The sequence below is a fragment of the Phascolarctos cinereus genome, unplaced genomic scaffold (genome assembly GCF_003287225.1).
Source record: "Phascolarctos cinereus isolate Bilbo 61053 unplaced genomic scaffold, phaCin_HiC Scaffold_4;HRSCAF=312, whole genome shotgun sequence".
Lineage (NCBI taxonomy): Eukaryota > Metazoa > Chordata > Mammalia > Diprotodontia > Phascolarctidae > Phascolarctos > Phascolarctos cinereus.
The window spans coordinates 292,063,873-292,088,716 of NW_027555847.1; the positions used below are offsets into that span (position 1 = coordinate 292,063,873).

At 42.8% G+C, this 24,844-nt stretch overlaps 1 protein-coding gene across 1 annotated transcript; it reads left to right on the top strand.

Annotated features, from left to right (window-relative positions):
- Positions 1-397: 397 nt before the first annotated feature.
- On the top strand, positions 398-22,219 carry LOC144456532 (uncharacterized). The gene is made up of 3 exons (XM_078151749.1): positions 398-733; positions 15,955-16,176; positions 21,803-22,219. Exons 1-3 carry the CDS (start codon positions 398-400, stop codon positions 22,088-22,090), a joined length of 846 nt encoding a protein of 281 aa, XP_078007875.1. The 3' UTR covers positions 22,091-22,219.
- Positions 22,220-24,844: the final 2,625 nt, after the last annotated feature.

Genomic DNA, 24,844 nt, shown 5'->3' on the forward strand with positions numbered 1-24,844 from the left:
AAATGAAAGAAAAATGGGAGAACCTCAATGCAGCCACTAAAGATTGGCAAAAGCAAGTCAACAAAGCACTCAAGAAACTGAGTGATCTGCAAGGAGCCATGGATGACTTAGATGCTTCTCTGAAAAAAGCTAAAGGTGTACAGAATTGCTGGAAACCTATACAAGAATTATGTATTAACTTTTTTGCTGGATGACATGAAAACGTCACAAACATCAATGATCTCCTGGACACAGTCAGAGAACAGATTGCAGCTCTTCATAAGAAGCAGCCTGATATGGTACTTGATTGATGTCTCTTGTCCTGAAGCTATTCAGATTGAGGATGGTCTGACTTGGTTGAAAGAAAAGCAGTCTGAATAGAAGGTACATTGATCATATAGATCATTTTGATGGAGCTATGGAAGAATGGAGACACTTCCATTGTGACCTGAATGACTTCAACCACTGGCTAGCAGAAGCTGAACAGTTACCACCTGATGTCCATACTGCAGATGGTGGCCTAAATCTAGAGAAGGCTAGGATACATCAGCAGGAACCTGAAGGGGGAGTTAGCAGCCACCTGTCTAGTTTTTCACCACTAGTCCAAACAGGAAAAGACATCACCCAAAAACACTCCAGTGCAGCAGATGCATGCCTCTTAGACAAAAAGCTAACAAAGATCTGTGAATGCTGGGATACAGCTGGGACAGAAGGAGAAATCCTTAGAGTGGAGGATACATTAAGTAATAAGAGGGCAAGGTAGTGGGTAGAAGTGAAGTAGAGGAGTTAGGAGGTATAGGAAATACAAGATACACACAAATATAAAAACAAAGATCAGAAGTAGAATTTATTAGGGAAAGTATATGTCCATATATGTATGTATGTATATGTATATATGTGTGTATGTGTGTATATTTATTTATAAATATGTCTGCAGTTAATTGTAGCCTGGGAGGGGGCGTGTAAGGAAGAAGGAGGGAAAAAAGAACAAAGTAAAAAGCATACAGCAGAAAACAAAAGAAAACTTACAAGGAAGCAAAGAAAAGATGGACAGCTCAACACAATGCGTAGTATTTATTACATGTACTTGTTCTGCTGTGTACGTGGCAATGTTTTTTTTTTCTTACTCTGTATTTAAGTTTCAATATTTAAGTTTATAATGTTTCTTTTTCTTTCCTTTTAAGTTTTACTAATAAAAAAAAGCCCCTTCCTCCACAAAGAACATTCTTAGGGACCTTGGGAGACTCAAAACCTTCTTAGTTCTTGTCAGTATGGACAATAAATCCACCATTTGTGGAGTCACTCATTTAACCCTGTGCGCAAATTAAGGTATTTCTTTAGACCACCAGTGTAACACTCCTTCTTCTAAGCTCCCATCTAAGAGGAATCAAGGAGGCAAGGATCAAAGTTAAACTCATTCCTCAATGGATGCTGTGAAGAGTCATCAACACATATAAGAAGAACAAGGTACACTGCAACACCTTGGATGGATTTTGGATCCATGGATCTTGTATGCCCCTCGAATAATCCACTCAGGGAGATTGTATCCCATGATACAATCACACCCTGAATGTCCCTGAACCAGAGGGTAAAATAGAAATGAGAAGAATCCACCAATCACCTCCTGAAAGAGATCTCACAAAACAGAAACATGCAGGAATATCACAGCCAAATCCAGAGCTCCCAGGCCTAGGGGAAAATACTGCAAGCACATAGAAAGAAACAAGTCAAATATCGTGGAACCATTGTTGGGATTACACAGGATTTAGCAGTTACTACATTAAAGGACTGGAGGTCTTAGAATATGGTATTCTGAAAGGCAATGGAGCTAGAATTACAGCCAAGAATTGCCTAGCCCTTGAAACCGAGTATAATCCTCCAGGGGGAAAATGGATATTTAATGAAATAGAGAACTTCCAAGCATTCCTAATTAAAGACCAAAACTGAACAAAAAATCTGATCTTCAAATACAAGACACAGGAGAAACATAAAAAGATAAACAGGAGAGGTGGAGCCAAGATGGCAGAGTAAAGGCAGGGAATTACCTGAGCTCTCCCCCTAGCCCCTCTAAATACCTTAAAAAATGACTCTAAAAAAACTGTAGAGCAGGAGAACCCACAAAAAGACAGAGTGAAACAAATTTCTAGCCCAAGACAACTTGGAAGATCAGCAGGAAAGGTCTGTCACACGTAGGTGAGAGTGGAGCACAGTCCAGCACAGGCCCGGCCATAGCAAACCAGGAGCAGGCCTGGCAGTGACTGAATCAGCAGTGGCAGAGACTGCTTCCAGAGCTCTCAGCCTACAGATGCGAATGGGGTCTAACAGCTGGTCAGAAGGAGATTATAGGGGTCTTTTTGCTAGCACTGAGGCAGGACTCTGTTGCTTTGCCCATATTTGGATCTGGGGTCACAGTATCGGGTGGTAGTACTGGGGCGAGGAGGACCCCTGGTATAGCAGAGCTTGTGGCAGCAATGGAGAGGGGACCCTCCTCATAGTTCCAGGGCAGTTCCTGGTCACTCACATAGCAGAGCACAGGCCAGGAGAGGAATAAACATCTCTCCTTAGACCATACCACCTTTGAACTTATAGGTCTCTAGAACTATCTCTGAAAACAGCTACACCAAACTTCTGAAGTTTGAGACAGTGCGCCCTCCACTAACAAAGAGTTAAAAGTCAACTAATAGGCTGGGAAAATGAGCAAGCAATGGAAAAAAATTTTATTGAAAGTTATTATGGGGACAAGGAAGATCATAACACACACTCAGAAGAAGAAAAAAAAATCAAAGCTCCTACATTCAAAGCCTTTAAGAAAAACATGGAAGAGCTCAAAAGGGATTTTGAAAATCAAGTAAGAGAGGTGAAGGAAAATGCAAAGAAATGCGAGTGATGCAAGAATATCATGAAAAATGAGTTAACAGCTTGCTAAAGGAGACACACACACATATACACTAAAAATACTGAAGAAAATAACACCTTAAAAAAGACTAGGCCAAATGGTAAAAGAGGTCCAAAAAGCCAGTGAGAAAAAGAACACCTTAGAAAGCAGAATTGGTCAAACAGAAAAGGAGGTCCAAAAGCTCACTGAAGAAAATAATTCCTGAAAAATTAGAATGGAGCAAATGGAAGCTAACGACTTTATGAGAAGTCAAGAAACAATAAAACAAATCCAAAAGAATGGGGGGGGGGAAGACAAAGTAAAATATCTCCTTGGAAAAACAACTGATCTGGAAAATAGATCTAGGAGAGATAATTTTAAAATTACCAGACTACCTGAAAGCCATGGTCCAAAAAAGAGCCTAGACATCATCTTTCAAGAAATTATCAAGGAAAACTGCCCTAATACTCCAGAACCAGAGGGTAAAATAGAAATTGAAAGAATCCACTGATCACCACCTGAAAGAGATCCTGAAATGAAAACTGCCAGGAATATTACAGCCAAATTCTAGAGTTCCTAGGTCAAGGAGAAAATATTGCAAGCAACCAGAAATAAACAATTTAAGTATCATGGAGCCATAGTAAGAATAACACAAGATTTAGTACCTTCTACATTAAAGGATCAGAGGGCTTGGAATATGATATTCTGGAAGATCAAGGAGCTAGAATTACAACCAACTTACCCAGCAAAACTGAGTATAATCCTTCAGGTGAAAAAAATTAACTTTCAATGAGATAGAAGACTTTCAAGCATTTTTGATGAACAGACCAGAGATACACAGAAAATTTGACTTTCAAATACAAAACTCAAGAGAAGCATAAAAAGGCAAACAGGAAAGGGAAATTATAAAGGACTTAATAAGTTTAAATTGTTTACATTCCTCCATGAGACCTTTCTCATCACTAGGGTAGTTAAAAGGAGTTTTTGTAGACAGAGGGCATAGGTATGCATTGAATATGAAGGGATAATATCTAAAAAATAAAATTAAGGGGCGGGAGAGGAATATACTGGGAGAAAGAGAAAGGGAGAGGTAGAATGGGGTAAATTATCTCATATAAAAGAAGCAAGAAAAAGCTTTTACAATGGAGGGGAAGAGGAGAGAGGTGAGGAAGAGTGAGTTAACTTTACTCTCATCAGAACTGACTCAAAGAGGGAATAACACACATGCTCAATTGGGTATAGAAATCTATCTTACTTACCCTACAGGAAAGTAGGAAGGGAAGGGGTAAGGAGGGGCCAGTGATAGATGGGAGGGCAGACTGGAGGAGGGAGTAATCAGAAGCAAAACACTTTTGAGGACGGGGTGAAAGGAGAAAGAGAATAGAATAAACAGGGTGGGGAGAATAGGATGGAGGGAAATACAGTTAGCAATAGTAACTGTGAAAAAATTTTTGAAGTAAGTTTCTTTGATAAAGGCCTCATTTCTCAAACCTATAGAGAACTGAGTCAAATTATAAGAATAAGTGCCATTTCCCAATTAATAAATGATCAAAAGATATGATAAATTTTCAGATGAAATAATCAAAGCTATCTTTAATCATATTAAAAATACTCTAACTCATTATTGATTGGAGAAATGCAAATTAAAATAATTCTGAGGTACCACTTCATACCTATTAGATTGGCTAATAGGACAGAAAAGGTAAATAACAAATGTTGGACATGATGTGGGGAAAATGAGACTTTAATGCATTGTTGGTGGAGTTGTGAATTGATTCAACCATTCTGGAGAGCAATTTGGAACTATGCCCAAAGGGCTATAAAACCATACATACCCTTTGACCTAGCAATACCACTACTAGGTCTGTATTCCAAAAGAGATAAAAAACAAAAAGGAAAAGGATATATGTGTACAAAAATATTTATAGCAGCTCTTTTCTGGGGGTAAAAAATCAGAAGTTGGGGGCAGCTAGGTGGTGCAATGGATAGAGCACTGGCATTGGAATCAGGAGGAACTGAGTTCAAATCCAGTCTCAGACTAGACATTTGACACTTACTAGCTGTGTGACCCTGGGCAGGTCACTTAACCCCAGTTGTCCTGCCAAAAAAAAAAGTCAGAAGTTGAGGAGATGCCCATCAATTGGAGAATGGCTAAACAAGTTGTAGTATGTGATTATGATGGAATACTATGGTATGATAAGAAATGAGAGTTGGAAGTCAAGATGGCGGAGTAAAAGCAGTGACTTGCGTTAGCTCACCCCCAAACCTCTCCAAATACCTGTAAAAAATGGCTCTAGACAAATTCTAAAGCAACAGAACCCACAAAAAGACAGAGTGAAACAAATTTCTAGCCCAAGACAACCTGGATGGTTGACTTGAAAGGTATATCATGCCAGGCAGGGAAAGGAATGGAGTTTGGCGTAGATGTGGCAGGCAAACCAGACCTCAGCAAACCTGGAACAGGCATAAGAGGACTGAATTGCAGGCACCTGTGGCCGTTTCCAGACTTCTCAACCCATGAATGCCAAAGACAACTTAGAAAGGCAGTAGGAAAAGTCTCTGCCTACTGTGAGAGAGAAGCATGGTCCCAGCCCCAGTCCCCTGAGGCTGGTGGCTCTTCCCAGAGCTTCTGGCCCAGAGACTGAAGGGGAATCGAGTGGCTGATCAGAGGGGGATTGCAGGAATCTCTTTGCTGGTGCAGGATTCTCTTGCTTTGCCTGTGCCTGAATCTGGGTCACAGTTCTGGGTGGTGGTCCTGGGGTAAGGAGGAGCACTGGTGTGGTGGAGCCTGTAGTGGTGATGAAGAGAAATCCTCCTCACAGTTTCAAGGCAGAAATGAGTGCCTGTGGTCACTCATAGACTAGAGCACAAGCCAGGAAAGCAGCAAACACCTCACCCTTGATCATACCACCTTGGAAGAACTGAAAATTTATAGGTCCCTAGAAGTATCTCTGAAAACACCTGCACAAAACCCCTGAAGCTTGGGACAGTACATTCTCCAAACTGGAAGCAGACCCCTACTTTAACAAACAGTTTATAACTCGAGTAATTGGTTGGGATCATGAGCAAGCAGCACAAAAAGAGTCAGACCATAGAATCTTACTTTGGTGACAAAGAAGATCAAAACATACAACCAGAAGAAGACAACAATGTCAAAGTTCCTATATCCAAAGCCTCCAAGAAAAATATAAATCAGTCCCAGGCCAAATTTATAATACAAATTTGTAAGAGTACAAATCATTTCCCCAGTCATAAATGGTCAAAGGACAGGAACACGCAGTTTTCAGATGAGGAACTCGAAGCTATCTATAGTGACATGAAAAAATGCTCTAAATCACTATTGATTAGAGAAATGCAAATTAAAATGACTCTGAGGTACCACTTCACACTTATTAGATTGGCCAATATGACAGAAAAGGAAACTGATAAATGCTGGAAGGGATGTGGGGAAACTGGGACACTAATGCACTGTCAGTGGAGCTGTGAACTAGTCCAACCATTCTGGAGAGGAATTTGCAATAATGCCCAAAGGGCTTCTAAAACTGTTCATACCCTTCTGCCCACCAATACCACTGCTAAGTCTACATCCCAAAGAGATTTTTAAAAGGGTGGGGGGAAGAAGAACTACTTTGAAGAAAAATATTTATAGCAGCTTTTTTTGTGGTGGCAAAGAACTGGAAATTGAGAGGATGTCCATCCATTGCAGAATAGCCAAACAAGTTGTGGTGTATGATTGTGACAGAATATTATTGTGCTTATGCTAATTCTGGCCTTTGGCACTGCCCCCAAAGGGTATTCCCAATATGCTAGAGACCTTTCTCACCTCTTTGTAACATTCCTAAAACTGCCTGTTCATCTGCCATCACTGGTCCTGCCACAAGTCCAGTCCATCTAGTCTTCCCAGTTTACATTTCCCTGATGACATATTTTAATCAAGCAAGCAATCAACAAGCATTTAATAAGCCCTAACAGGGTGCGAGGCCCTTCAGTACTACTGCTTCCCTTTGATGCTCACCACTGGTTATGTCTCCAGCCTGCTTCCACTCATGAAGCACCTTTCCACTGCAACACAGGAAAATGTTATCTATATCTTTTCAAAGTCCATGTTGATTGATGAGTTATCTATGAATTCACAGTTTTTTTTTTTACCCAACGCCTTTTCCTCCTCATCAGAACTGTTTTCCTTTGTGTCCTCAGAATTTTGAGTTTCTCATCTTTCCAGGGAAGCTTTAACTATAGATTTCATTCAATGGGACTCCTCCCTACCCTTTCTCTGACCCTTTTGAAATCTATTCTCCAAAAATGAAGAGCTTACATCAGATTATGCCAGGCTTTATCCCCTCTCACAAACTCTAAGAGATAGGAATCAATTCCTTCCAAGGTTTCTGTTATTTCTACCTGAGAAACCCATTTCTCTCTGTTACTGAGTCAGAATTAGAACAGAATTTCCCTTTGGTGGTTCCTCCATCTTGTGAAGGATGAAATTATTAGTTCATCTACTCTTGGTAGTATTCCTGCTAATACCTGAAAAAGTGAAGTCCCCCAACCCTACCATATCTTACTTGAGCAAAACACTTTTGGTCTATTTCTTAAGACTTCATCTATTTTCTCTTTCTGTCCAAGGGATCTGAAATATTCTACAATCCTTACCACCTCTAAACATCTCCTCCATGGTAGGAATTATGTACCCAACATAAAGCAATTTCAACTGTCTCCATTGTGCAGGACACAGAAGAAACTGGAGCAGGGTACTTACATATATTTCTGTGTGATTTCCACTAAGCCTGAGAGAAAATGTCCAATGTCCAGCCCAGCGGGATATAGTTTTGTCCCTCTTGCTTGGGGCAGAGACCTAGGCTGGTGAAGCATAAACTGCTCAGCTTGGGAGGAGGCTGAGACAGCTTTGGGATACAGACCCCAGGAAAACTACAACCAAAAGAGAAAAATAAAGAAAAAAGACTAAAAATGCCAAAGATATTAGGAGAAAGAAAATTCAATTAAAGAACTTAACCATAAGCAGATAAACCAATGGAGTCTATATTAATAACAGAAGGAAAAATGGCCTCTAGATCAGAGTTCAGGCATCTATAATATATACTGCAAGCCAAGGGAAAAGGAATAAATACCTGATAGAGCAAAGGATCCCAAGAGAGTACAGAACTCCATCAGGATGTAACCTCAACAGTCTAATAGAGAAATAAAAATTCTGAAAACACAATTAATGGTCTGAAATAATTAGCAGAATTTTAAAAAAATTTAGGTGGGGGGAACCACTGTATCAAGTGTTGCTAAAGAAACAAGAGAGTGAATAACTAATTGGTAATAAAAATACAGGAAGTGAATACATAGAAGAAGAGAAACAAAAAGCAGCATTATTAAAAGAAAGCAAGATCTCCAAACAAGTAAAATATATTAAACTTTAAGACTGGATATGTAAAGATAACTTAAGAATCTTAAGAGTCCCAGAGGAACATGACAAGTCAAAAAACTTAATGCAAGTTCAAAAATCCATGCTTCAAGAAACAGAAGAAAATTTTAACATAGAACTAATAGAAAGAATCCATGGATTGACTCCAGAAAAAAAAACCCTCTTGCAAATACCAATATCCATAATGGTTAAATTTGACAATTCTACTGATTAATGAGTGACTATTTCTCTGGCTGTCTTCCATGCCTGGAATGTTCTTCCTGTTTATCTCCATCTCCTGGCTTCTTTGGCATTCTTGAAGTCCCAACTAAAATCTCATCCTCTAAAGGAAGCATCCCTCTTAATTTTAATGCCTTCCCTCTGTTAATTATTTCCTATCTTTCTTGAATATACATTGGTCCTCATTATTTACAGATTCCATATTTGCAAATTCACCTACTTGCTAAAATTTATTTGTAACCCCCAAATCAATACTTAGAATGCTTCTGAGGTTACTCACAGGCAAGTGCAAAGCAGCGAAAAATCTGAATCTCCCAATGTGCCCATTCCTGGCTGAGGACCCTATGACTGAATGCTGCCTCAACTTTAAGCACTTAACTCCATTGCATTTGTCTCTTATTCAAAAATACGTACAGATTAGAGGCAAAAAGCCAAGCAGACAAGGCTGACACAATTTTTCAAGCCAGTTTGGGAGAGAAAAATGCTGAAAGCCATCAACACATCATGAAAGCCAAACTCCTGAGGTGGAACAGCCAGACGTCCACAGGCCACCCTTGTCATCATCTTCCCTGTTGGCAGAGTAAGTTTCAGCAGATTCTCCCTTGGGTTTTATGAAGTAAGCCAAAGTTGAGAGAGTTAACTGAACAGTATACTCGCCCCATCACACATCCCTGCAGCTACATCAAAAATAAGGTTTAAGTTTTTATAAAACTTGAAATGCTTAATCTTTGTTCAATATTTATTTTCAGGATTTTATTTTCATTACTGTACTATAGAATATACAATAAGTAATCACAATACTGTATGTGTTTACTGCATGAGTGAGTACTGTATTATGTATGCATACAGTTTATCCCTCCCACATCACGACTTTCCCCACTGTGGTTTCAATATGTTGTGGGTTGGCATTAAGAAATTAAATGGGAATTTTGGAGAAGTTTTGCAGAAGCGGCAGACAACATGCAAAGGGTCAGCAGATGACAAAGAAAAAGTTTAGAAACTCAGAAATGTATAATACATATACATATATATAACATTGTATAATATCAATATACTTTATCCTTTAATGCCATAAATATAACACAATTTCTTTTTTAAAGTTAAAGTTTGTGAAAAGAGCACAAAATCCAGCAGAGGATAAAAGTTAAAAACAGAGATATCTTTAAAAGTTTAGTAACTCATAAATGCATAATGTAAAATTAAATTTGTAGTAAAAGAACTGCAGTTCTACACAGTGGTTTGGGGAAGCCAAGAATGTTTAACAAAAATCTCTCATGTAATATCTTGCAGTGATCTTTGCATCTCAAGTTTCTAGTATCTTGTGCCATTTAAATACTATAAACTCTATTAAAATCATGAGTTCCAAGCATAATGTTCCTAGTGGTTCAGGAAGTACTCCCAAGAAACAGAAGAAAATGATGAACTTGAAGGAAAAAGTAGAATTGTTAGATAAGTTTCATTTAGGTAAAAAGGCTGCTGCCGTTGGCCACCATTACAGCATTAATGAGTTACTCTAAGGCACACTGAGAAAAAAAGAAGAAAATCAACAAAGCCATTGCTGCAGCTATGAAGCACTTGCATAAACCATGAGATCTCTATCTCTCTCACGTAGAAAGCGCAATATTCTTTTGGTGAAGGACCATTATTAAAAAAGGCATTCCAATAAGAAATACAGGAAATGGGGTATAGAAACCTATCCTGCCCTATAGGAAAATAGAAGGGGAAGGAGATAAGAGAAGGGGAGGAGAGATAGAAGAGAGGGCAAATTAGGGGAAGGGGTATTCAGAATGCATGCCATCTTGGGGTAGGGGGAGGGATGAGATGGGGAGAAAATCTGAAACTCAAAATGTTGTGGAAGTGAATGTTGAAAACTAAAAATAAATTTAAAAAAATTAAAAAAAAAAAAGAAATGATGAGCAGGAGGACTTCAGAAAAACCTGGAAAGACTTGTATGGACTGATGCTGAGTGAAGTGAGCAGAACCAGGAGAACACAGTACACAGTAACAGCCACATTATTCGATGACTAACTTTGATAGACTTAGCTCTTCTCAGCAATGCAAGGATCTAAGCCATCTCTAAAAGTCTCATGATAGAAAATGCTATCCACAACCAGAGAAAGAACTATGGAGTTTGAATGCAGATCAAAGCAAACAATTTGCTATTTTTTTAATTCTGTTTTGTTTTTTTCTTCTTTCTTATCGTTCCTCTTATTGCTTCTAATTCTTCTTTACAATAAATGTGAAAATATGTTTAATAGGAATGTATATGTAGAGCTTATATCAGATTGCACGCTGTCTTGGTGAGGGGAGAAGGGAGTGAGGGGGAGAAAAATTTAAAACTCAAAAGCTTACGGAAACGAATGTTGAAAAGTAAAATTAATAAATTTTAAAAAGTTAAAAAAAAAAGGCATTCCAGGGGCAGCTAGGTGGCACAGTGGATAGAGTTCTGGCCTTGGTGTCTGAAGGACCTGACTTCAAATCCGGTCTCAGGCACATGACACTTACTAGCTATGTGACCCTTGGCAAATCACTTAACCTCAATTGCCTCACCCCCCAAAAAAAATTTAATTTAATTTAAAAATTAAAAAAATTAAAAAGGCATTCCAGTAGACTCTGGTATTATATGGGAAAAGGCTAAGTTCTTATATGATTTCCTAAAGGAAAATGAAGATGAAAGGCGGATTTTCAGGCCAGCAAAGACAAGTTTGAAAATTTTTTAAAAGGTTTAGCCTATGCCAGGCCTGCACAACATATGGCCCAAGGGCTGCTTACTGCCCACCAAAGGATTTCAGGCAGCCCACAAAAAATGTAGGGTTGCCCCTACACAATCTCCTGTTTGTCATGTGATCCATGGCAAGTAACTATCATCAGTCTGTTTCTAGTCTAACCTATCTGTGGCCCAAAGAAGTTTAGCCTATTTTAATTTTGGCCCCTAACTACCATCTGTTGTGCAGGTCTGTGATAAACTGACTGCTGACAAGAAATGTAATACATCCCATTAACTAAATGTAAACTGTAAGAAAACCTGAAAGATGTATTAAAAAGTGTACCACTTAGCAAAATATTTATTTTAACATTAATGTGATTGCATGATAAATAAAAATCTTAAGTAATAAGTGTTATTAATTGATATTAATTGAAATTTCCCTTTTTTAAAAATACGATTTGTTTGCAAAACAGTTTAATCATTAATTATACTTTTACTTGGAAAGTGAGCCACTAAAAATCTATCTGCAGCCTAAAGTAGTTTAGCCTATTTTAATTTTGGCCCTCCCCTACTGCCAAGTTGTGCAGGCCTGGCCTATGCAATGTAAAAGAAATGGAAGAGGCGGTGTCTGCTGATCAAGAGGCAGCTAGGAAGTTTCCTGAAACCCTGAAGAAACTGACTGAAAAGAAAGGTTACAAACCAGAACAGATATTAAATGCTGACAAAACTGCCCTATATTGGAAAAAAATGCCTCAGAGGATAGACATCAGTCAAGAAAAGAAGTGAGCTCCAGGTTTTTAAGCCACAAGGGATAGGGTAACCCTGCTCTTTTGTGCCAATGTTGTAGGGTTCATAATAAAGACAGCCCTGCTATATAAAGCTGCTAACTCTCGAGCTTTGAAAGGAAAGGACAAGTACTAGCTGCCTATCTTCTAGATGTACAGTAAGAAAGCACAGACTAGCAAAGCACTTTCCCTTGACAGATTCCATCAGTGTTCTATGCCTGAGGTTAGAAAATCCCTTGCCAGCAAGGGATTACCCTTTAAGGTGTTATTGCTTCTGGACAATGCACCCAGCCACCCAAAACCCCCTGATCAGGGGGTAATACGGCTATTTAAGGCACACTACACATGCTATTCAATGGTTATTTTTTAAATGCTTTTTGCTATACATGCAGTATGTTCAGTAGTATTCTTTTCAAATTTTTCATCTTTTAAAAAGAGATTTCTTTTATTTCCTGTTCATATACTATTTTTATTTCACACTGACCTACATATAGCCTATGACCCAGCGCTTAACCCAAATTTTACAATAAAGTACTGAATAACATAAAAGAAAATAAAATTTAAACTTCTTCTCTGGTATGAAGGAAGGACCAAATATTTTATGTGGATTTTCCAGGTTGCAGAGCAGGGTTGCTCCTAACCCACATGATGTGGAAGGTATAATGATACTCTATGTACAAGTAAAAGTCAAAAGTAATACCGTTACGTTAGAATAGCACTAGTAATGCCATTTTGCCTTTATCCACCATTTTACAAAGTTAATTTTCAACTTCTTGGAAATCACCTGATTTTGGGAAAATCACAAGACCGTCACCCAAACTGAATAAGTCACAAGACTACTTCCCCCTCCAATGTCTCTCAATCTCCTCCACCAATAATAAACCAAGTGTCTCAATTCCTACAATCCTGTTTTCCCACTTCTTTCAATTATATAATAACTATAAAAGCTAATGGTCTGGGTCTTTGGGCTACTGAGAGCCTAAGACCTGATTTTTGTTTCTGCAACTGCATGCATTGCTAAATAAATTGTTGTCTAGGTATAACTACCTTGTATCTTTATTTCACCATAACAGTTATGGCAACCAGTTAGGAACAGACAGACTTTCTACCAAATGAACATCCTAGAGCACTCTAATAAGATTTCTCTGAAAGGATCAGTCATCCCAGACCCCTACATCCTCCCAAAACACATCCAGATGGCTGTCTCATCAAAGGTTAAATGGTCCCTGATGAGTGTACCATAGGTATCAGCTCTAATAAGCTGACAAATAAGCCCTCGAGGAAATTCTTATTGGCCTGGGATGAGGGGAAACTTCTCACTCCGAAGGGGTTGACTAAGAATAAAGCTCTCAAATTATGCAAAGATTGGTTTAAGCCATGTAAGTATCTCAATAAATCCCAAGTTTGGCCTGAAGAAAGGACTTTCAATTACTGCAAATTAAAGGCTATAAGACTGCCTCTAGAAAATTATGTTCACTGACTTTTTGATTAAACTTTCAATGGGAGATAAGAAAGAAAAACTTTTGCCAGCAATTGCTTCTCTGTGTCTGTCTTGTCATACTACCTGTGTTTTGTGACTTGGTAATCAAACTACTTTATTCCTGTGGCCTGATCAACCAAAAGAAGAGTGCAAATAGTGAAAACTCTTCTGGAGAACTTTTAAAGTCTTTAGAAAAACAGCCTTTTTGGGGGCGGAGCCAAGATGGCAGAGTAAAAGCAGTGACTTGCTTGAGCTCTCCCCCAAACCCCTCCAAATACTCATGAAAAATGGCTCTAAATAAATTCTGAAGCAGCAGAACCCACAAAAAGACACAGTGAAACAAATTTCCAGCCCAAGACAACTTGAATGATTGATCAGAAAGGTGTATCACGCTGGGCGCAGCGTGGGCGCGCAGGCCGCAGCAAACCTGGAGCAGGCCTCAGAGGACTGAATCACAGGCAGCTGTGGAGCTTTCCAGACTCCTCAATCCACCAATGCCAAAGACAACTTAGAAGGTCAGTGGGAAAAGTCTGTTTCTGTCAGTGGTCAGAGAGGAAGGTGGGGTTTCAGCTCCATTCCTCAAGAGCGTGGCCCTGGGGGGAGCAGCTGCTTCCCGAGCTTCCGGCCCACAGACTGAGGGGGAATCCAGTGGCTGATTAGAGACGGACTGCAGGGATCTCTTTGTCAGTGCTGAGGCAGGAATCTCTTGCTTTGCCCATGTCTGGATCTGGGACACAGTTTTGGGCAGCAGTGCAGGGGTGAGAAGGAGCGCTGGTGTGGTGGAGCTTGTAGTGGTTGTGGAGAGGAACCCCTCCTCACAGTTATGGGACAGAAAGGAATACTTGTGATCACAGGCCAGGAAAGGAGTAAACACCTCGCCCCTTATCATACCACCTTGGAAGAACTGAAAATTTACAGGTCCCTACAAGTATCTCTGAAAACAGCTACACAAACCCCTGAAGCTTGGGACAGTACACTCTCCACATTGGAAGCAGACTCTTACCTTAACAAAGAGTTTAAAACTCAAGTAATTGGCTGGGATCATGAGCAAGCAGCACAAAAAGAGTCAGACTATATTATCTTACTTTGGTGACAAAGAAGATCAAAATATACAACCAGAAGAAGACAACAAAATCAAAGCTCCTACATCCAAAGCCTCCAAGAAAAATATGAATCAGTCCCAGCCTTGGAAGAGCTCAAAAGGGATTTTGAGAAGCAAGTAAGGGAAGTAGAGGAAAAACTGGGAAGAAAATGAGTGATGCAAGAAAATCATGGAAAACAAGTCAACAGCTTGCTAAAGGAGACCCAAAAAAATACTGAAGAAAATAACACCTTAAAAAACAGCCTAACCCAAATGGCAAAAGAGGTCCAAAAAGCCAATGAGGAGAAAAATGCCCTAAAAAGAAAAATTGGCCAAATGGAAAAGGAAGTCCAAAAGATTACTGAAGAAGATACTTCCTTAAAAATCAGAATAGAGCAATTGGAAGAGAGTGACTTTATGAGAAATCAAGACACTATAAAACAAATCCAAAAGAATGAAAAATTAGAAAACAATGTGAAATATCTCATTGGAAAAACAACTGACCTGGAATATAGATCCAGGAGAGAGAATTTAAAAATTATTGGACTATCTGAAAACCATGATCAAAAAAAGAGCCTAGACATCATCTTTCAAGAAATTATCAAGGAAAATTGCCCGATATATTAGAACCAGAGGGCAAAATAGAAATGGAAAGAATCCACAGATCTCCTCCTGAAAGAGATCCCCAAAGGAAAACTCCTAGGAATATTGTAGCCAAATTCCAGAGTTCCCAGGTCAAGGAGAAAATATTACAAGCTGCCAGAAGGAAACAATTCAAGTACTGTGGAAACACAATCAAGATAACACAAGATTTAGCAGCTTCTACATTAAAGGACCACAGGGCATGGAATATAATATTCTGGAGGGCAAAGAAGATAGGATTACAACCAAGAATCACCTACCCAGCAAAACTGAGTATAATCCTGCAGGGGAAAAAATAGTCATTCAGTGAAATAGAGGACTTTCAAGCATTCCTGATGAAAAGACCAGAGCTGAATAGAAAATCTGACTTTCAAATACAGGACTCCAGTGGAACCTGAAGAGGTAAACAGGAAAGAGAAATCATAAGAGACTTATTAAGATTGAACTGTTTACAATCTTGCATGGAAAAATGATATTTGTAACTCATGAGAACTTTGTCAGTATTAGGGTAGTTGAAGGAAAAAAATTATATGTATGTATATATAGATAGATGTTGGAAGCCAGCACCTGGTAGTGGGCCCCTAACCCCGTGAAAACACCAAACCGCAAGCAGCTTGTTCCGGGACAAACCGTACATAACATGTTTGTCAGGGCTAACCGCAAATGTTGCCACACCGCCCCTGGAAAGTCCCGGAGGCCCATTTTTTTTGCCCCTCCCCCTTTTGCCCTATATAAGCTTGTAACGCTCAAAAATAAAGTTAGACCTTGCCTACCATCTTTTTGGTCTCGCTCCTCCTTTCACCCATTCCTTTCAGCCAGGATCCTCCTCGACCCCCCACGTATACTGGCCCTGCAGGTCGGGGCAAGTGGCGCCCAACGTGGGGCTCGAGGTTCGGACTTCTGCCAGGCGGACCAGCATTGAGAAACGATTCGTCGCGACCCCCTCCTTCTCATCGCTCATGAAGAGCCCCTGCGTTTTGGTAAGTTGAGTTTTCGTCCGCCTCATTCTAATCATGGGTTCCAACCTTTCTAAGGAGCAGGTCTTTATCCAAGACCTTAAGCATGCCCTTAAGGAGAGAGGAGTTAAAGTTAAGAAAAAGGACCTTTTGAAATTCTTTCTTTTTGTAGATGAGGTCTGCCCTTGGTTTATGGTTACCGGCCCAGATATTCATCCGGGAAAGTGGCAGAAGGTCGGGAGAGACCTCAATAGAAAGTTGCAAACTGAAGGGCCAGAGGCGGTCCCTCCCTCGGCTTTTTCTTACTGGGGTATCATCAGAGACATAGTGGAATCTGCCCCTGGGGACCCAGGCAAGCGCCAACTCCTTTCGGTGGCAGAGTTTTGTTTACGCCCCTTGTCGCGGGCAGCTTCTGTTAAATCGCTACAGCGCCCTTTATCACGAACCGCCTCTACAAAGTCATTAGAATCAGTGGGAAAAAGTCCCCCTAGACCCCCCTCCGTGGTCATTACCATTCCGCCGGAACCTCCAAAGCCTCTTTATCCTCCCCTCCCTGTGGAAACGGTCCCGGCTACTGAACCTTTAACACTGCCTATAATTGCAAAACACAAAACTCCTCCTTTAGGAGATCCTGACCCTGATACTCTAGATCCCGGGGACGAGGCGGAACTGGAGGAAGAAGCCGCCCGATATAATAACCCGGACTGGCCCATAACTCCCAGTACCTACCCCCTCCCTACATATCCCAGACTTGCGCTCCTGCGCTTTTGCCCCCCATTCCCACTTCCTCAGCCCTCACATCCGCCAGAAGTCAACTCTCCACTCAAGTTAAGGAGCTCCGAGAAGTCTTAGATCTACAAAAGCAATATGCACAACTCTCTTCGGAACTGAGTTCCCTGCAACACTCCCTCCAGAATTCTGTCATTTTTTCCCCCAATAGGTCGCAGTTACATCAGAAACCCCTGAAAAAGATCAGAGCCAGTGCTAGAGATAGAAAATCTAACAAGGCACAGCCCATGATATTCCCTGTTATGACCCGGTCTCGTCAGCCTGACTCCTCACACAACGACCCCAAGGAAGTTTCTGCCAGTGAAGGGGAGGGAGATGAAGAAAGTGAGGAAGAAGGGAAGAGGACGAGGGAGAGGGGGAGGGACAGGATAGTGGAAAAATAGAAGAAGAGGAATGGGCAATTGGAAAAAAGGAAGGACAGCGGTTAGAATATAGGAGATTGCAGTTCAAAGGGATTAAGGATCTTAACGCCGCCGTCAAGTCCTATGGTCCTAACGCCCCGTTCACCCTCTCAGCTCTTGAATCTATGTCCCGCGGAGGATATCTCTTGCCGGCAGAATGGCTTCGTGTAGTACAGGCAGTCCTTTCAAGGGGGCAGTTCTTGACATGGAAAGCAGATTTCTTCGACCGCTGCCAATCCATGGCTACAGCCAACCAAAAATCCCCTGGCTCCCCCGCTTTAAAGTGGACTTATGAGAAGTTGAGTGGTCAAGGGAAATACGCAGAGGAGGCCAAACAACGCTGCCTCCCAATAGGCCTCTTGGCGCAAACCGCCAATGCTGCATTCGCGGCTTGGCGTGCCTTGCCCACTTCTGGATCCCCCCTTGCTCCGCTTAATAAGATCGTACAAGGAACTCAGGAAGATTTCTCTGAGTATGTTAGTAGGCTCTTGGAAGCAACTGAACGAACCTTAGGGCAAGAAGCGTCTAATGATCAGCTTGTGAGACGCTTAGCATATGAAAATGCTAACAATGCCTGTCGGTCTGCCTTACGCGGGAAGTGGAGAGATAAAACATTAGAGGAAATGATACGTATGTGCAGAGATGTAGATCCCTTCACTACCAAAATGTCCCAGGCCGTACATCTGGCCATAGGGGCAGCTCTCCAAACCGGGGACTCCCAAAAGGCATGCTTCCGGTGTGGTCAACCTGGCCATTTTGCCCGACAGTGCCCTAGTGCCCCTGACACTCCCTCCGCTCCAATCAGCAATAAGGCTTCCCAACCCTCCACCCTCTGCCCTCGGTGTAGGAAAGGGAAACACTGGGCAAACCTGCCGCTCAACTACAGACGTTCATGGCCACCCTTTACAGGGAAACGGTCGGAGGGGCCAGCCCCGGGCCCCCCAGTCGACCCCTTTGTTCGGGCCTCGGGGATCAGCCAGTCCACACCCCACATCTTCAGAGCCACTGCAGGAAGCGCAGGGGTGGACTTGTGTGCCGCCTCCACCTCAGTATTGACTCCCGAGGGTGGCGTCCATATTATTCCTACAGGCATCTTTGGCCCCCCGCCCCCTGACTTCTATTTTTTCATCCTTGGTCGCGCCTCCGCTACTATTAATGGCCTCATGATTCACCCTCCATTGTGGATAGTGATTACACGGGGGAAATTCAGATACTTGCCTCAACCCTGAAAGGGCCCCTCACTGTCCGTCAGGGACAACGCCTTGCGCAGGCTCTCCCGCTCCCCCTACAGACTCCATACCCTGCTCTCGCCACTGTTAGAGGCCACTCCAAGCCTGGTTCCTCAGACATCTATTGGGTCCAGGCCATTTCCCAAGACCGCCCCATGCTTACGCTTTTTATTCAAGGCAGGCTTTTTGAAGGAATATTAGATTCAGGAGCTGACTCGACTGTTGTTTCAAAAGATAGTTGGCCGCCTTCGTGGCCCCTTCAACCATCCATGACACACTTGCAGGGCATAGGTCAATCCCACAATACCCTACAGAGCTCTCAATGGCTGCCTTGGCAAGACAAAGAAGGAAATAAAGGGACTGTTCGGCCTTTTGTGATCCCCGGCTTACCTGTCAACTTATGGGGAAGGGACATTCTTTCACAGATGGGGGTAATTATGTGCAGCCCAAATACCGTTGTGACCCGTCAAATGCTCTCCCAGGGATTTCTCCCAGGGCAAGGATTAGGCAAGAAAGGTCAAGGGCAACTGTCCCCATTGTTGCTGAAGGGAGAAAAGGACGAGCAGGCCTTGGTTGTGAGAGCCCAGATAATCAGAACCATTTTTCGTGAGGGCCACGGGTCCTCCTGCACTCCAGGCAGATAGGATCTCGTGGAGAAATGACCTACCCGTCTGGGTAGACCAGTGGCCCTTACCCAAGAAAAAACTGGAGGCAGCGCTTGCTTTAGTGCAGGAGCAACTAGCTGCAGGTCACATAGAACCATCTACATCCCCGTGGAACACGCCCATTTTTGTTATCCAAAAAAGATCAGGTAAATGGCGACTCTTACATGATTTACGGGCCGTCAATAAAACTATGATTCCTATGGGGGCCCTTCAACCTGGGCTCCCCTCCCCTGTAGCCATACCGCAAGATTTTTCTAAGATTACAATTGATCTTAAGGATTGCTTCTTTTCCATTCCCCTCCACCCTTCCGATTGTCAGCGCTTCGCTTTTAGTGTTCCTATTACCAATTGTGTGGGCCCTTCTCCGCGCTTTCAGTGGAAAGTTTTGCCACAAGGCATGGCTAATAGCCCTACGCTGTGCCAAAAATATGTTGCCCAAACAATTGATCCTTTCCGCTTGCAGTATCCCAAGCTTTATATTATCCATTATATGGACGATATCCTCCTTGCAGGACCAAATAATGAGGAATTGACTCAGGTATCACAGGAGCTCATTAAGGCGTTGGAATATCGGGGCCTTAATATTTCCCCTGATAAAGTGCAAACCTGCCCCCCCCAGCTGTTCTTGGGATTTGAACTCTTGACGAATCGCATTCTCTCCCAGAAGGTTCGCCTACGAGTGAGTCACCTTTGCTCCCTTAATGATTTCCAAAAATTACTGGGAGAATTGAATTGGCTTCGGCCATATCTTAAGATCACTACAGGGGAACTGCGACCCTTGTTTGATATTCTTAAAGGAGACTCCGATCCAAATTCACCCCGCTCTCTCACGCCGGAGGCCCGTAAGGCCCTTGCCTTAATTGAGCAAGCCATTCATGAACAACATATTGGCTATTACGCTCCTCAAAAACCTCTTTGGTTCTTAATTTTTTCCACCACTTTTTCTCCCACTGGATTGTTATGGCAGGGACATCCGTTATTCTGGATTCATATGCCAGCCACACCTACAAAGATCCTTTCTTCCTACCCGCATTTAACGGCAGGGCTCCTGCGCCTCGGCCGAGAGGCAGCCCTTCGACTTTTTGGTCGAGAACCAGATCATATTGTTTGCCCCTACACTGCTTCGCAGATTCAATGGCTGCTTCAGAATGATGATGATTGGGCAGTTAATTGCATTTCCTATATGGGAGCTATAGACAATCATTATCCCTCAGATAAGCTCATTCAGTTCTTTCAGAAAACACCCGTGGTCTTCCCAAGGATCACCAAAGCGGAGCCCATAGAGAGCGCCCATTTGGCGTTCACTGATGGCTCCGCCACAGGGAAGGCAGCCTTTAGTGTTGATGGACAGGTCACCTCTTTTGACACCCCTTTCACCTCCGCGCAGCTGGTAGAGCTCGCAGCGGTCATTAAGGTTTTTGAATCTGTCTCGGGCCCCCTCAATGTTTATACTGATAGTTCCTATATTGCACAGTCAGTCCCTCTATTGGAAACCGTCCCGTATATCCGTCCCTCCACTAATGCGTCTCCTCTTTTTGCCACTCTTCAGCTTCTAATTCTCTCCCGCAACCCCTTTTTCATTGGTCATATTCGTGCCCATTCCGACCTCCCCGGTCCTCTTTCTGAAGGGAATGATCAGGTTGATCAAGTAACTCGTCGCATTCTGCTTGCTCTGTCTGCCTCCCTGTTGAGGCTGCCACACAAGCCCACAAGCTGCATCACCTGAATGCCCATACGCTTCGTCTCAAGTTCCCTATAACCCGGGAACAAGCCAGACAGATTGTGAAACAGTGCCCTGGTTGCCTGACCCTCCTTCCTGAACCTCATAATGGCATCAATCCCCGAGGTCTTATCCCCGGGGAACTTTGGCAAATGGATGTCACTCACTATCCCCCTTTTGGTCGGCTTAAATATGTTCATGTGTCCATTGATACCTTCAGTGGCTTCATTTTTGCCACCCTGCAACCTGGAGAGGCCACCAAACATGTCATTAATCACCTCCTTAGTGCCTTGGCGGTCCTCCCGCAGCCCAAAATTCTTAAGACAGATAATGGCCCTGGTTATACCAGTTCTTCTTTCAGATCTTTTTGTACACAGTTGCATATTAAGCATGTTACTGGTATACCCTATAATCCTCAAGGGCAAGGAATTGTGGAAAGGGCCCATCAGACACTGAAAAACATGATCCTGAAATTACAATCAGGGAGGGAAGTTCTTTATCCCAGAGCTGGCAATGCCAAAACATTGCTCAATCACGCTCTTTTTGTTTTAAATTTTCTCACTCTGGACACTGCGGCAAAGAGTGCCGCAGACCGCCTTTGGCATTCCTACGGCCCAAACCTACGCTCAGGCAAAATGGAAAGATCCCCTGCTTGGCAAATGGCAGGGCCCTGATCCTGTGTTAATCTGGGGCAAAGGCCATGCTTGTATTTATGACTCAAAGTGCCAAAATGCTAGATGGTTGCCTGAAAGGCTGATTAGGTTGATGGACAAGCCAGAAACTCATAATGCCGTCCAGGGAACCACACCCCCTGAGACACCTCTGTTTTCTTTCTCTGTTTTACAGAAAATGACGATCCTCGTAATTTTCCTCCTGTTCCGTGGGAGCCACGGTGGTTTTCAATCTCCTGACCCAGTAGCGCTCAGCCGTGCCCTCTTTGGAAGCCCTTGTGACTGCGGCGGGGGCGTTCACTGTCCGTCCCGCCACCTACACGCAAGAAGTGGACTGCGGGGAAAAGACAGCCTACCTCGCCTACCGTCATTCTATCACGGTCTCCAAACCCAAGTGGGAATGCGTAAGGAAGCCCCGAGTTATCCCTCCGAATGGTGGCCAGCCCGGGCCTTGCCCCAGTGATTGCAACTACCTTGAGGCCTTGCACTCCACATGCTATAGTTCTACCCAGCAGTGCAGTGGCAGCTCAGGAACAGTCTATCTTACTACAATACAGGAAAGAGAATATGGTGGCTCCACAGGAGGGGACTGGGATAGCTCCAAGCCTACGTGGAAGTACCAATAAGTATGCTCAGGCTTCCTGTCGTAAAGAAAATATTGGAAAAAATGTCTGTTGGCCCCTTCATGCACCTGTCCATATCTCTGATGGGGGTGGCCCTACAGACCAAATTAGGGAACATGAGGTTAGGGAACGAATAAATGAAATAATTAAGAGTATGTATCCCCCCATCCATTACCATCCACTTGCACTGCCCAAACCCCGGGGAACGGACCTAGATGTCCAAACTTCAGAAATCCTTGAAGCAACACTTAAGGCCCTTAATTACTCTAACCCTGATTTGGCTGCCGATTGCTGGCTGTGTATGGCCCTTGGCACACCTATGCCCATAGCTTTGATGTCCAAATGGCTCCACATCCACAAATTGCACACTTAGTCCACCTTTTAAGGTACAACCTGTTGGTCTCCGCCCCTCTCCTTGTATCCAAGCCCCATTTCAGAATTCCACTGCTGATATTGATGTTGGTTTTGCTACCTTTGCTAATTGCTCTGAAGTCAAAAACTATACCTCACAGGAACCTCTCTGTCCCCTGCCGGGACAACTTTTCGCCTGTGGGGGAAATATGGCCTACTCTGCTCTCCCCCAGAATTGGACAGGACTCTGCACACAAATTTCAATCCTCCCTGATATCGACATCATTCCGGGAGATGAGCCTGTCCCACTGCCCAGTTTTGATTATATTACTGGAAGACCCAAGAGGGCTGTTGCATTTATCCCCCTCCTTGTTGGCCTTGGGATTACAGGGGCACTCGCTACCGGCTCTGCCGGCATAGGAGTTGCTGTTGATTCATATACAAAACTATCCCATCAATTTCTTAATGATGTGCAAACCCTCTCGGGGACGATAAATGACCTTCAAGACCAAATTGACTCCCTGGCGGGAGTCGTTCTTCAGAATAGGAGGGGCCTAGATTTACTCACGGCAGAACAAGGGGGAATTTGCTTAGCCCTACAAGAAAAATGTTGCTTCTATGCAAATAAATCTGGGATAGTGCGGGATAAAATCAAAAAACTGCAAGAGGATCTGATTGAAAGACGCAGAAAACTTTTTGAAAATCCCCTCTGGAGTGGCTTGAATGGAGTCCTCCCATACCTCCTCCCTCTTCTTGGACCTTTAATTGGTCTCCTCCTACTTTTTTCTTTTGGACCTTGGGCCTTTACCAGACTAACCTCTTTCATTAAGACGCAGATTGAGGCTTCTCTTAAAAACACCGTCAATATCCATTACCACCAACTTGCTTTGTCAGAAGATCCTAGTGATACCATGGAAGAGGGTCTCCAGTTCTCGAAGCTCGTGCATCCGGAATCTCGCTGCTCGCGGTGGTGGAGAAATCTTAAGGATAAAAAGTGATCTGGCAGCTGTGAGAGAGCCCATGACGGGAATATTGAGGTCCCATGTGTCAAAAAGATAAGCGCGGCTGCAGTTGCTTCCCCATGACGGGAATAGAGTGAGGCCATGATGGGTTACATCGTGGGGGACCCCTCGCTTAGCCTAAGACAGGGACCACTGCCACTAATGCGCTTTGAACATGGAGGACGACCTCATAGCCTAAGACAGGCCTCTCACCTGCTATTTTAAATAGAAAAGGGGGACATGTTGGAAGCCAGCACCTGGTAGTGGGCCCCTAACCCCGTGAAAACACCAAACCGCAAGCAGCTTGTTCCGGGACAAACCGTATCATAACATGTTTTCGTCAACAGATGTACTAACCACAAAATGTTGCCATACCGCCCTGGAAAGTTCCGGAGGCCTATTTTTTCTTTAGCCCCTCCCCACTTTTACCCTATATAAGCTTGGAACGCTCAAAAATAAAATTAGACCTTGCCTACCATCTTTTTGGTCTCGCTCCTCCTTTCACCCATTCCTTTCAGCCAGGATCCTCCTCGACCCCCCACGTATACTGGCCCTGCAGGTCGGGGCAGATAGATAGATAGAGGGCACAGGGTGAGTTGAAGATGAAGGGGTCATATCTGGAGAATAAAATTAAGGGATGAGAGAGGATTATATTCAGAGAAGAAGAAAGGGAGAGGTAGAATGGGGTAAATTATCTCACAAAAAAAAAAACAGAAGTCTCACAATGGAGGGGAAACAGGGGAAGGTGAGAGGGAATGAGGGAATCTTATTCTCATAGGATTTGGCTTAAGGAGAGAATAACATACACATTCAATTGGGTACAGAAATCTGTCTTACCCTACAGGAAAATAGGGGGAGAAGGGGACAAGAGAGCAGGGGGGTGATAGAGAGGAGGGCAGAATGGGAAAGAGGGTAATCAGAAGCAAATACTTCTGAGGAGGGACAGGGTCAAAAGAAAGAACAGAATAAATGGGAGAGCAGGATAGGATTAAGGGAAATAGAGTTAGTTTTTCACAACATGTCTACTATGGAAGTATTTTGCATAACTGCACATGTACAACCTATATTGAGTCACTTGCCTTTTCAATGAGGGTGGGTGGGGAGGGAGGAAGAGAGAAAATTTGGAACTCAAAGTTTTAAAAACACATGTTTTAAAAACAAATGTTTTCACATGCAAGTGGGAAATAAGAAATACAGGAAATAGGGTACAGATGTCTATCCTGCTCTACAGGAAAATAGAAG

Bases quoted from the DNA above. Each gene is read 5' to 3' on its own strand.
- LOC144456532 (XM_078151749.1), top strand. From the start codon at position 398: ATGGAAGAATGGAGACACTTCCATTGTGACCTGAATGACTTCAACCAC. The intron at 734-15,954 runs GCAAGGTAGTGG...TCAAAAATAAAG, and splicing joins ATACATTAAGTAATAAGAGG to TTAGACCTTGCCTACCATCT. The intron at 16,177-21,802 runs GTAAGTTGAGTT...TCTGTTTTACAG, and splicing joins TGAAGAGCCCCTGCGTTTTG to AAAATGACGATCCTCGTAAT.